Source organism: Gallinula chloropus, assembly GCF_964237585.1.
Source record: "Gallinula chloropus genome assembly, chromosome: 12".
NCBI lineage: Eukaryota > Metazoa > Chordata > Aves > Gruiformes > Rallidae > Gallinula > Gallinula chloropus.
The window spans coordinates 3,323,580-3,336,608 of NC_140097.1; the positions used below are offsets into that span (position 1 = coordinate 3,323,580).

At 42.0% G+C, this 13,029-nt stretch overlaps 1 protein-coding gene across 1 annotated transcript in view; it reads right to left on the minus strand.

The window, feature by feature from the left end:
- The window catches only part of CHL1 (cell adhesion molecule L1 like), a gene marked incomplete at both ends in the record, with an annotated part of 53,615 nt that extends 41,862 nt beyond the window's left edge, over nucleotides 1–11,753 (minus strand). The window contains 3 exons of the mRNA XM_084269671.1: nucleotides 8,115–8,305; nucleotides 9,659–9,764; nucleotides 11,663–11,753. Of these exons, the coding sequence (XP_084125797.1) occupies nucleotides 8,115–8,305; nucleotides 9,659–9,764; nucleotides 11,663–11,753 (388 nt within the window). The remainder of the gene's footprint in view (nucleotides 1–8,114; nucleotides 8,306–9,658; nucleotides 9,765–11,662) is intronic.
- Between the last annotated feature and the right edge of the window lie 1,276 nt (nucleotides 11,754–13,029).

Sequence of the window (13,029 nt, forward strand, 5' to 3'; positions counted from 1 at the left end):
AGGTCAGGAATCATCCTGGGAGTTCAGTGTTCTGGGAAGTCTTGGCTAGAGGGGGTTCCAAAGAACCACTGCAAGTCAGTGCAGGCAAGGACAGACATCAGCCAGCTCCTCCACCTTCTGCCTGGAGTTGTCCCAGTTCTCCTCCAGAATAACACACAGCAGAAGTCCGGTTTAAAGACTCTACAGCCTCCTCATCCCCTGAGGTGTGAAACCTCTCTCTGCTGTGCAGACCTGCAGGGTCTCTCAGCGAGTTTCTCCTTCAGGATTTGCATGAAAGAATACAAAGGGCTGCTCTATTTGGTCTGAAATATAGATTAAATAATTAATGGCTCAAAAACTTGTTTAATCATGTAGAGCATCAGTGCTGATGTCAGCAGACTGTTCCAAGCCTGAACCACACCTGGCAAATCTGGGCAACCTGGGCAGTCTCAGCAGCCCAAAATGGAACCGGAGCGCATCCGAGCAGCGGGGATGCAGAGCTGGGCTGGAGCCCACACCAAACCAAGTGCTGGCAAGCTGTGGTTCAGCAGTTACTGCAAAGAAATTAGTCTGCAGATTGTAACCACTCCTTAAACTAATTTAGCTAAGAGAGTTTCAGGGCAGACGACGTCTCCTGCTTTCATTCCAGGCGAGTTCAAACTAGTGAAAGTTTCGGTTCAGGCAACTGCTTTAAACAGCAAAATTAAGAGCAATGAAACCACCAGTGAAAACATCCTGGCAGTGCAGAATAAACTGGCACAGCAAATACTGGCACCCCGCTGCTCAAGTCATGACAAGTCATGACAGTGAATAAACAATTATAAACGTCAGCGGTCCAGCAGCTCCACAGGATATCTGCAGTGTCACATCACCAGAGTCAAACTGAAGGAGGAAGGTGAGAAAAGCAGGGCTGGAACTCTGAGGAGACTTTATACACTGTAGGATTACTACACATAAAAGGAAGCAACCACCATAATGCTGATTGTCTGAATACAGGTTGGGTATAGGTTTTACCTCCAGAAGGGTTATTAATATGTTATGAAATCTTAGGAGAGGCAAAGCAGGGCTAACAAGCACTATCCATTCATTCTGTAGGTGAAATTTCAGGTAATGGGGGAACTATGTATTAAAATCTAGTATTTTTTATAAGCTATACTCTTCAAGCCCTGTAAAATACATCTACTCATTGCTGGAGAGGTGGAACATTTTCTAGTATGAAAAAGCCAATTTGTTGGTCTAAAGCTTATTTACTTCCAAAAGCACATCACTCTCAACAAAACTTCAAGAAAACTGGATCAGGTGAAGTTAAAGGGATCTCTGTCTAGGTAACAGAGAGATCAGCAAATACACTAACCATGAGATCACTCATCTAGGACATTGGAAACTCTTGTTCAAACCCATTTTCTGCCTCATTTGGCACAACTAAATCAGAGTCTCCAATATGCCAGTTGGGTGCCATAACCACCAGTGAGCTCAGTCAATTTCTGTAGCCATTCATTAAAGAATTACACAAAAAGGTAGCAATTCCCACCAGGTGGCAATGAAAATTCCTGGTCTCGGTGCCACCAGCTGGCATCACAGGCTCTCATGTCCAGTGCAATGCCCTTCGGTGCCCAAAGTGGCAAGCAGCAACCTGAACCCCAAGTACCTGAAGTACAGGTTGGGGCTTCTGGGTTCTTCCGTGCTGGCTTGTTACACTTCATTCATTGTGAAAAAACATTGAAAACCTTTGATTTTCCTCTCGAGACATAATTTTTGAGCTTTTTGAACCCTGGAAGTTTTGCAAGGGAGGAAAATTCAGCTTTCATGATGAATCCCTGAACCAAACCTTCTGACAAGTGTATTTTCTTGCTGGGGTCCCACAGGTCTCAAAGACGAGAAAAAGAGCTGCTTCTGAATTCTGCATGAGGAGATTTATGAAAACTAAAAACTAACACCGCATTAGACTTTGGCTCTTGCACATTTGTCTTCAGTATGTATATAGAGGCATTTTCTTTTCTTTTTTTTCTTTTTTTTTCCTTTCCAGTCTTCGTCTGTTTTAATTAGCTGATATTCCAGAATCAATCACTGCTGATTTGTGGCTGATCACAGAAACTATCACAGCTCGCAAGTATCATACAAGATTAATTGTGTCATGGAAGTATTTAATACTGTATGGAGTTATCAATGCAGCACATGGACACTGGAAAATTTACAACCAATTGATCTCTTTGCAGCAGTACCATTAAAACTGTCACGTCAATCTTTCATGCAATTCCCCACACACAGATATAATGAGAGGAGACAGAGAATCCAGCGTAGCTCCAAGTGCTACCTCTCACATATCCATAACACAGGGGAGAACAACGTTATTTAATGACTCTGAGAAAGGCTTGCTGAAGCAGGATGGCTCTCAGGACACGAGCAATCAGTGGCACGTATGAAACAGCCACAGGGAAGATGAAAAACCGCACACCTGACTTCTCGTATGGAGACATCTTCTAAAAGCCCACCGTGACATATAAAGCTCTCAAAACAGGCTTGGGAAAGGCTTCACTGCCCAAGTAATATTTCCTGACAAGGCTGTACCATAAATGTTGTACAGCAGTCAAAAAGACAGAATTACAGTGCTTTGACAGTGTGCAAACCATGGAAATGGAAGATTATCAGCGTCCAGAGTCATTTGTGTAAGGAGCCAGACTCTGCATAATCCCTGGGGTGACTCAAAGTTTAATGACCGAACTGTACTCGAGATTAGGCTGAAATACCACTGACAAATTAGGTTGGCTGAGAGAAATTTCAGAAAGGCTGCTGGGGCCCTCCCCCCCCTCCAAAGACTTGTCTGTTCAGAAAATGCAGTATCTCCACAGAAAGCCAGCAGGAGTGAAACCAATGCAGCGCCATAGAGAATGTAAATTTGAGCTCAGCAATATCAAGTCAGAAATACAGCAGCAACCAGAGGCCCAGAAGGATTGCTTTGGATTTACTCAGGTGCCTATTAGCACCCTTTGTCCTGCACCTTAGTTTTTGTCCTGCTGCTGGCTACAGTGACCTCACCCCGCTGTAACTGTATCGAGCTTCTGGGTAAACGTGCTGCAAAATTGAACTGAAAGAAAAGGGTTTCTCCAGGTAATGATAGTAGCCTTTGAGATCCTTGTGTCTGGTTTCTACCAGTATCTGGTGCAAAATGGGAGTCCACTCATTACAGTAAATCAACAAATATTTTTGGAAACTACTGTAAGAAAACACCATGATATACAAGGTCTGTTTTCAAAACCTTGTCTGTGGATGCTGCCAGAGATGTGTCCTGGGCTAGATGGATGCTTAGCTTGACCCATCATGGATACTCAAATTCTTTCATGCAAATAAATCCTTAAAGCATGTAAGAGTGAAGGAAAGTGGAAATAATTTCTATATCCTGGAAATTCCCAGCTCCTCAGACAGCATAATTAGTAGCTGACTGATCTGTTACACAGATCTATGTGTCTTGTGCAGTGAACAGCCCAACATATCAAAGGACCTTAAACGTGACTTACAGCCACTGATCACAAGTTGTACTGATTACAGCTTGGGCAGATTTCAGTACTCATCTCAGTGTATCAATTGATATTCTGATCCATGTATCATCAGTAGTAGTTAAATCTGTAATGTTCATTGCAGTCTTTCAACCTTTCATTGGATGTGATCCTGCTTATTCACAGATTTTTTTTAATTGCTGCATTAAATTGAACAAGTTAGGAATGTCTGGCTGTCAGGAAGAGCATGGCTGTCAGTCCAGTCACTCTCAAAGCTTTTATGATGGAATCAGTGGTGGTCTTTTATTTTCTGTGTAAATCTTAATCTCCCTTGCCAAAACAATGGTTGCTGCCAACAGTCAGAGGGATCTCAATGATGTAGATGGCCAGAGAAGTTGTCAAAGGTATAGAGACTGGTTTGGGAGGTGAGAGGTTTAAATTGTATTCCCATTGTTTGCGAAGTCTCCATTACTCTCCTGTTTTCTCTTCCACAAAGGCTACACTGAGCACCTCCACAAAGAGAGTTACTGGGACATCGGATGTATTCTCAGCTAAAGATATCTTTTAAGGATTTCACAAGATTCACATCCCTTTTTTTGAATATTAACATAGGTTTTGCTTTGTTTGGGAATTCCAGAGCTACCATTACTGGCACAGCACAGCCTGCCACTGCATCATTTTATGTTTAGGCTGTTTCCATCCTCAGATCTTTGCTTTTTTCAGAGCAGCAGCTTTAGAAATACTGAGCATAAATCTTAATGCAGTCTACCATGAAGAGTCTTTTACACTACAGTTAATTAAAGAAGTTTAAACTGTACTACTTCTCCTTCCCCTGGCCTTGGGCCTACTCAGTAATTCAAGCAACAGATTCCCTAAATACAGGAGGAGGGGAGCTGAAGTCTATGTTCTCACCATTTAAATTAATTTTCGTGCTGCATGTAGCAATCTGGACTTTGTAAATAATGCAAACATATAGAGATGCTCAGACCCCATCCTTCCCCACTCTTCTTAATGTCATCACATATAAGGGAGGTGTGGTATTTTCATTATGTAGGTGAGATTTAATGATCATTTCTGCTGACATTTCTATTGCTTTCCTGGAACGACTACTGTGAGTAAACAGTCTTTTGTTCTCCCTTTCAAAAGCAACCTCACAGACCCAGTATTCTACTTCTGCAGTCTAAGTGTAATTTATGAAAAAAACCCTGGCCTAGTCTGACTTGCTGGGTTTTTCTTCACTTCATTGGCATAGTGACTTGCCAAGTAGCTTACATTTTACTTGAATACAGCTGGCAAAGCACTGCCACCTCTGCATCGTTATCATTGAATGCATGTAGTGATCTCCCATGTACCAGCCCCTGCTTCAAAACTCCTGGGTGAATAGAGGTAATTTATCCCAAACTCTTCTGTGTCAGTGATTGCCTAATTTACAGCGGATCTGTGCACCAGCAGCTCTCTTTCACTTCAGCACAGTTGTAGACTATCCAGCACTTTAGAAAATCAAAGGTGTCTTCTATTCCTCTCTGAATCCTGATTTAATTTGCAGCATCTACTCTGCACCATGAAATGAAAGAACTTTATCACAGAAGAGTATGAATAAAAGTAAATGTGCCTTAAAGGGTGTGGGCGTCGGGTAAATCCCTCTAATACATTATCTGTACCATTTATTTATTTCCTGGATTTAGGACTTTGCATGTATTAACATGAAAATTCCCCTCACATTTGATAGCAACCACGATTGTAACTTCTCAACCAATCTGTTGCTAACTACCTCCGGTATATTTAATGTCTATTCAACCTAGTATAGACAATTTTTTATTAAAAGCAAAAATTATCTGCCCTGAGTACAGATTCAATAAAGCCAGATGCAGACATTCAACTTGTTCTTCTTTTCCATTTTTTATTGTCTTATTTTCTTCAGCAGTAATGAAGGATCAAAATATTCTGCAGCTGGAGGTTGTATCCCTTCACTGAAACATGACACTGAGGACTTGAACTCCTCTGAAAATTCATGAGACCATGACACTTTGCGTAAGAGAAGTCATATTAACCCCACTGCCCTGGCCAGACTCCAAAGTAAATAACTACGTCCTGTCTAAAACTCTGAGTAACTGCATCACTCTCCTGGTCCTGCCAGAAACTCCAGCTGACATCAGCTTCACTGTGCTACCTGTGGAGCTGGCTAACATCATCACTTCGGTAAACTTCAACTGTGAGCAGTTCTCCTCTCCTCCAGAAGGCTGTTCCCTTGAAGCAACTGCAAGTTGGTAGGGACCAAACCACACAGAGATAGGTGTAATCTTGGTAATTCCTCACCAAACACCAAGCTACTGCATTAGGCAATACAATGTGATATGAAGCAACATGAAATGAGTTTCCCAAAGAAAAAAAATCCATTAAACTGGTTAGAAAGAAAATAAATCCTCTCTTCCATGAGGAGTGCTCATGACAAAACATCTACATGGCATTCCTAGCAGTTCTCTCCCAGGAACTCTCCCAGCCCCTGTGATGTGTCTTATTTCCAATGTGACCGCAGTGCCATGACTCTCCCACCCTGGCTATGCCTGAAATAATTCTCAGGATCATCTCCTATGGAAAAAAACCAAGACAGAAACTATTAAGCATATTTCTTATTGCCTATTTCATCTGCACTGATCTGGTGGAAGTCTGTTTTTTGTAGCTAGGTGGCTATCTCTTGCTACTGCAAAGACTGTGGAGATGCCCCTGACATGTAGGCACACCAATTCCACATCTGCCCAGTCCTTTCAGGTCCCCTGATAACAAAAAATTGTAGGAACATTAAAATGCAGGATCTAGTCTGAAAAAACCCTACACTGCACTGTTGATCTTCTTCTTCCATGCCACTTGACTACATCATACAGTCTGCTTAATGATCTCACTCTGCTCCATTGTGAAGCCAGTGACATTTCTTGTCCTTTCTATTCCCACTAGGAAAGTTCTGCCTCATTTTTTTCTCATTTCATATATTTTGATTCTGAATTTATGACCAATTTCATCTTCTTATGCTACTTCCAAACTACAAGTGTTTAAATGTGTCGGTACAAAGCTGGTTCTATCAGGACCTTAAACTTTGATTCAGCAAATTTCATCCCACTTCTACAAACCTGGTCTTTAAAACCACCCATTTCCCCCTCTGCCCTCCCTCTCTGCTGATGATGGAAGGACAAAGTTCTAGGATGAGTGATTGTCACTACTATATTTTAAGCTTATTTTCAATTCAGTTCCAGATATGCTCCCTGCATCTACAGCAAACCCTGAATGCTACTGACATCAGACTAATGAAATCACAGTTGATTGGATCACTTCCCCTTGGGCTTTCAAACATTTGCATCGCTTGCTATTTTGCAGTAATAAACTGCTATTTGTCCCACCCTTCCCCTCAGCTTCTGGTTTCATGTTCCTCGCTCTGAGACGGAGACCATATTGTCCTCCCAATTTCTGGGCACCCAGTCACGCTTGCCAAGCTGAAATATTGAAGTCTTATGACTCTTAAAGCATTTGCTTTCCAATAAAAGTTTGGAAGGCAAGAGCATCACATAATTCCTAATTCTTTATCAAATAAATTTCTCCACTCTTAGGGAGATAACTGAATTAAACTCAGGAGTTTCCCCAAACTCACAAAGTGTTTTTACAACACTTCCCCAGGTGACCTGACTCAAACCAATTTTGTTTTCTCCAACAATGATTTCCTATTCCCTTATTGACCACTACCTTTTTAATTATTAATATATTTCTAACACTATTTTGTGATCGATATCATTATTTCTGTCTTTCATCACCAGCTAACGTCTTTCAATAACGGGACTGCAGTTAAGATAGCTGCTCTGCTTTTTCTTCTATTTGCTTTCTCTCTCCAAATATTTCAGTTCCTGCAGTTTCATGATGTGCTGCCATCAGCTCACAAACAAATCGTCTCTGATCAGATTAGGTGGAGAATTTACTAGACTATGACTCTCATCAATATTTATGCAGAAAAAGTATTAAAAGTGGAAGCATTGCAGGAGCAAACAGTGGCTCTAAGCAGTGCAAATACAAAGAAAAGAATTCTTATGGGTTTTATGGCAAAGGCAAAGCAAGTACTTTAAAGAGGCATTTAAATAGTCAAGTCAAAGCAAATAACAACTTTCTGCCATTGAACATTCAGCTCTCCTGAGATGGCGATTAAAAAGTTTCTCCTAATTTACCCAATAACTCAGCCTCTAGAGGCAAAGTGGGGCAGACAGTACTCAGAAAGCAAAAGGAATGAATAAATGTTTTCCAAATGAATGTATCTGGGAAAACATATACATCATCTACCCAGTTGTGTTTGTATTAATTAAAGTTGGTAAGAAACATCAGTAGCAGCGTTTGGAAACCAGTAAGGACCTGACACTCCAGTGGTATGGTCTGAAGTCCTGCATTTGGGTTTGGCTTCTGTCCTCAAAGCCAGGAGTGAAATACAGTTATTCCAGGAAGCACAGAGTTTTTCCTTCCAGTATTCATTGAATAACAAACAGCACATGTTTTACCATTCATCCCCTTAGTAACTAGTTCCTTCCTGTTTAATTTGAGGAAACACAGTTTTCATCTTAAAAAAAACCCCAAATCCTAACAAACCAAAAGCAAAATAAAAGCACTTACTTGGAACAATTAGCTCAATTTCTTCTGACATGGCAGTTCCCAGCACATTGGATGCAAAGCAACGATATTTCCCTTGAAAATTGCTGATGATTCCACGGTTTTGAATCACAAATGTTCCAGAGTTGTTAGATGCAACTATCCTGGGGTCAGATGATAAATCGAATGGTTTTCCATCCTTAGTCCAGTTAAAGCTGAAAGATAATACAAGCGTTACAAAGGACAGGTAGGAGACCAGAGAGCACTGAAAAGAGTGGTCAGTGTGGGTCCAGTAGTGTACAATAGTACATATAAAAGGAAAGACTTGATGTAAGAGGAAAGAGTTGAACAGTAAAACGACCATTGTGCCACTATAGTGTTAGCTGTGGGGCATGTCTCTCCTCTAAGACACTTTAATTTTGGATAACTGTCTGTGACGTGAAATAAGAATACAAAGCTTCAGGCAAGGACAGGAAATGAGAGAGACCATTTGTGAAAGCAAGAGCCACACAGTGACAGGAATCAGAGGCTTGTGGAAGAGCTGTGTCTGTAAGAGAGTTGGGACTTTTGATGGGCAAGGATTGACAGGAGTTTTCCTCACCATCTACAGGAGGTACTGTGGCTGAACCCAGGACAAACCAAGATAACTCGACTGAGCTTCTCCTGGTCTTAGAATTACTTGCAGTTTTTATGATGCTGGGCTGTGATTCTGATGTTCCCATTGCCTGACCAGCACTATCACACGTATTTAAATATACTATAAAACTTTTAATTGATCCTCAGGCAAACAGTAAAACAAAGGAAATCTGTTATCAGGCTACAAACCTCCATTCAGAGCTCAATTAAAAAGGATCAAATCATCTTGATGTAAAATAACAATTGCTTTTTTAAAGTGAGTTTAACTGGGTTGCAGAGAAAGAAGTGAAGGATTAAAGAGTAAAACCAACATGCAAAACAGCGACTGATTTACTCCATACACCATCCAGCGGCAAGTCTCAAGAGGGGCTTTACTATGTTATTATTACATTTTTGTTAAGCACATTTTCATTAAAAATCTTTTTCCTTTTTCACACTGGTGAAAATAAACCTACACAAACCTTCTCTTTGGATACTTATTTGAATAACTCCTTACGTGTGTAATTGTAACACCTTCATGGTCATGATGATGTTGGCTACAGACAAAGTCTCTGATAAAATGCAAATGTGATCACTGAATACGTGGTTTAATGTGCTCAGTAGTTTTAGTGTTGCTGTGGAAAAGGCAGAAGAACAGCTGAGACCCTTTGATTACCGTTATGTACCTCCCAGACAAGCTTTTTTTAAATCATGGGGTGAACTTAGCACATGCAAGAGAAAGAAAACATCTCCTGACAGGAAAAAGGCACGCTCACATCTAGTCACAGAGTGAGCAGAAGCACTGAAGCAATAAAACCTGAATGGCCTACATGGAAACACAAGCCTTAACCTCGCCCTGGGATGGTGAGCAGGTTACTGTGCAGCAGCTATTCCTCCCCTCCCTAAAACCAGAACGATGCTTGGCAAAGGCTAAAGGCAGAAGCAGTACTCACCTGGGCTGTGGGTTCCCTCTAGCTTCACATTTAATTGTAAAGTCCTCATCAAAAGGGTAGGCAACCTGGGTGTGAGATTGCTCCGTGATGGTTGGAAGCTGCGCAACTGAACACAGAAAGGTACTGGGTTAAAACGCAGTTTAAGGAAAACTGTGGTCCTCTCTGGTCCTTCCTCCTTCAGGATTGCCTTACTACCGCAAAGAGCGAGGCTTGTCTGATAGAGAAGGATGGTCATCATCCTCCTGGCACTGCCAATGCTCCCTGCTCCCAACGCTGAGCACTGTTACTGCCTCAGCAGCTGGGGGACGGCTTGACAGCACAGATAACCTTCGACCAGCCGCCCCTGGGTATCACCTGCCCACGCTCCCATGTGTGACCCACCTGTGCAGGGCAGAGGAGACCTGGGGCGATGCCAAAGCCAAAGCCAAAGCCAAAGCCAAAAACAAAGCCAAAGCATGATTGTGTGGACTGGTAAGCAAATTCAGCAGTAAAGTCAATAATTGGCTTTTTAGTCCAGACACAAACACACACACATGAAGTAGGAAACTTCCCTCTCCATCCCAGATAAAACTGCCAGGAAATCAATGGAATGCAAAGATGACTTTAAAACCCCCTCTGGGGTACAGCAGGGGAAGAGCTGTTGCCAGTCACACAGTCACACGATGATGTTCCACTAAATGCTGGGTTTTTTGCTAATGGAATTCCAAGTGTTGTGAATGCCTGTGTAACAGAGCTGCACGAGGGAGAATGCTCCCTGCAGAGGAGCTGGGGATAATAGGATCATCACATTGTTATAAACAGCCAGGAAGAAAATTAAACATGGTCTTTGGTTTCTCTTTTTAGTCCAGGAAGCACAAAGCTGGAGTGAAACGGGGTGTCTTGCCATACCATGTGGTCTCAAAGCTGAACGCTTCCAAGCCCACCAGCTTCACTGATTGGACATAATTCCTTTTTATTAAAATATAAAATGCTTCATTAAAGGAAATTAAGGGCTAGATGGTTCCCTTGTGTAGGCACTTAAAAATATGTGGATGCCCAGAGAGTTTCTCCTGCACTTCACAGTCACAGCTCCACTTTTGCTTTATTAAACACAAGGAGCCACGGTGGTACCTTCCTCCAAAAATCTTCTACTTTCAAATGCTGTTAAAGAAATCTGGATAGCTTTAGAAAAACATCCCATAAACCTGCTTGATTGCCTTCTCCTTTGCAGCCAGAGCTATTGGCAGACCCCAGAGTGCTAACAGCTCACGGTAGGTCCACACGATGGCCTGAAACTGCTCTGTGTTCTACTCTGAGGCTACAGCACCAAAAGCCCACAACAAAAATTGTAGGTTTTAATCCTACATTCAAAAAATGCAAAGTTTAGGAGGTCTGGGCTATACTCCAGGCAGTGGGGTCCACTGATTTTTATTGGATTGTCCCCTGTGAGCCTCATCCCATATTTTACACGTGTCCCAAAACCAGCCCAACCGTGTAAAATGAGCAGTTTGAATGCATCACAGGCAGGGAGGGATAAAGGAGGTGCTCCCAGGGTGGTATGTGAGGTCTAGGAAATACATCTCAGGGGACTAATGTATGCCCTGAGCCATACACCTGCTCTTTTTTCAGAGTAAAACGGCAGGTTGCAAGACAAGTAAGTAAGGGTATATGTACATCAAACAAGCTTCAGGGAGATTCTGAGCCAAAACAAGGAATTTATGTGAAAGACAAAACCAAACCCTCGGAGCTAAGCAGTGTGGTGGATGGCAAACATGAGATATATGTTATTAGACAAGTTTACAGCTACATTCAAACAGGTCCAAACAAAGTAGTTTACATTTTTATCACATCTCAATTTCCCAAAGGCCATGTTCTGGTAGAATTAAATTCAAATGGAACAACTGAAAAGTGGGATTTCATATTTTTTTCTGCAAGGAAAGGATCAACAACACAAAAAAAAAAAGGAAAAAAAAAAGGGATACCAAATGAAAACAGCAAAGTGCTCAGTAAACACCTACAACTCACCTGATAATGGTATTTCAATAGCTGCTGCCAAACTCGATACAAAGAAAAACAGGCATATGGTGATCCCTTTTGTGCTTAATAGCATCTCCATCACTCTTCTGTAAACAAGGAATCCAAACAGAACGAGATACACCTTATGCTTCCTCTCACCGTCACTTCAAATCAGAGGCAAGGATGTGAAGCTGGAAGTCTAGTGAGGAACAGAAACAGCCACATTAGCTTGTAACATTAACTTGGCTCTAGCAAGGTTCCTAAATTTAAGCATTGCTTCGGGATTTGCAGCTGAACCACAAATTGCACTGAGGGGTACAGTTCCCCCTCCTCTCTCCCCGGCTTTGGGAAGATCTTCTACTCAATTCCTAGCAAAAAAATACATGCACAAAGTACAAATCCATTACAGCACAGGAGTATAATTGTGTTTTGGTTTGCAACTGAAAGTAGGGACGGTTTAAAATATGGTATACTTGTAATCATTCCAGTTCATAAATTTTTCTAATGAGAGTTGTATAAGTTGGAAAGTAATGTAACAGATCTAATGCGAGAAATTTGGTACAGTAATGACCTTGTTCATAAATCTCCCATGTCTTTTCTTTTCCATTTATGTATAATATAAAAAAGACTATCTAGTTTGGTTCATTAATAAGCACCAGAACAAGAAACCTTTGCTTTTCCTCCATAATCCCAGAACTACTGTACGTGGGTTTTACACAACAGGTTATACATCCTCAGGTTCTGCATTACAAGGCAAAAACATCAGGTGGCTGCCAAAAGGAGACATAGTCAGCTCTAGTAAGTGTTTAAGAGTAATTCAGAGAGAAGTAAAGTAGAGACAATTCTACAAATGTGGGTGTACAGAACCTTTCAGTCCTCAGCATCATTCACAATATCTCTGGGAAACATAAACTGGTATAAGGCAGGTTGTACCTGTGCATCTTCTAACACACACATCGGTCTCAAGAGAATTTGGACCTCAGTATTCAAGATAATTTTGCAACAGGTATTTTGAAGACAGGGTGACCATGCTGGCTGTAAGGACCAACCCATCAGCCACCCAGCCCCACACAGCCCAGTGAGCTCTGATTCAATCCTCTGTGCTCACACGCAGAGCCGTACGGCCACAGCAATACATCGCCAGACTAAGCCTGGCTCACACACAGCTCTTGTATCTTTCCACACACCACCCGGTTAATCTGTGGATCAGAAAAGCAATCCTGGGATCACCGAGAGCAGTTGGCATGTGGGGGCAGGCAGGAGGTGGGACCTGGGCAGCGCGCTGGGGATGCTCGCCCTTGCCCAGCACAGCTGGCTGCAGTTGGAGCAGGGACAGCACCGAGCCATGCAGCCAGTACACACCAGTCTGTGATGGT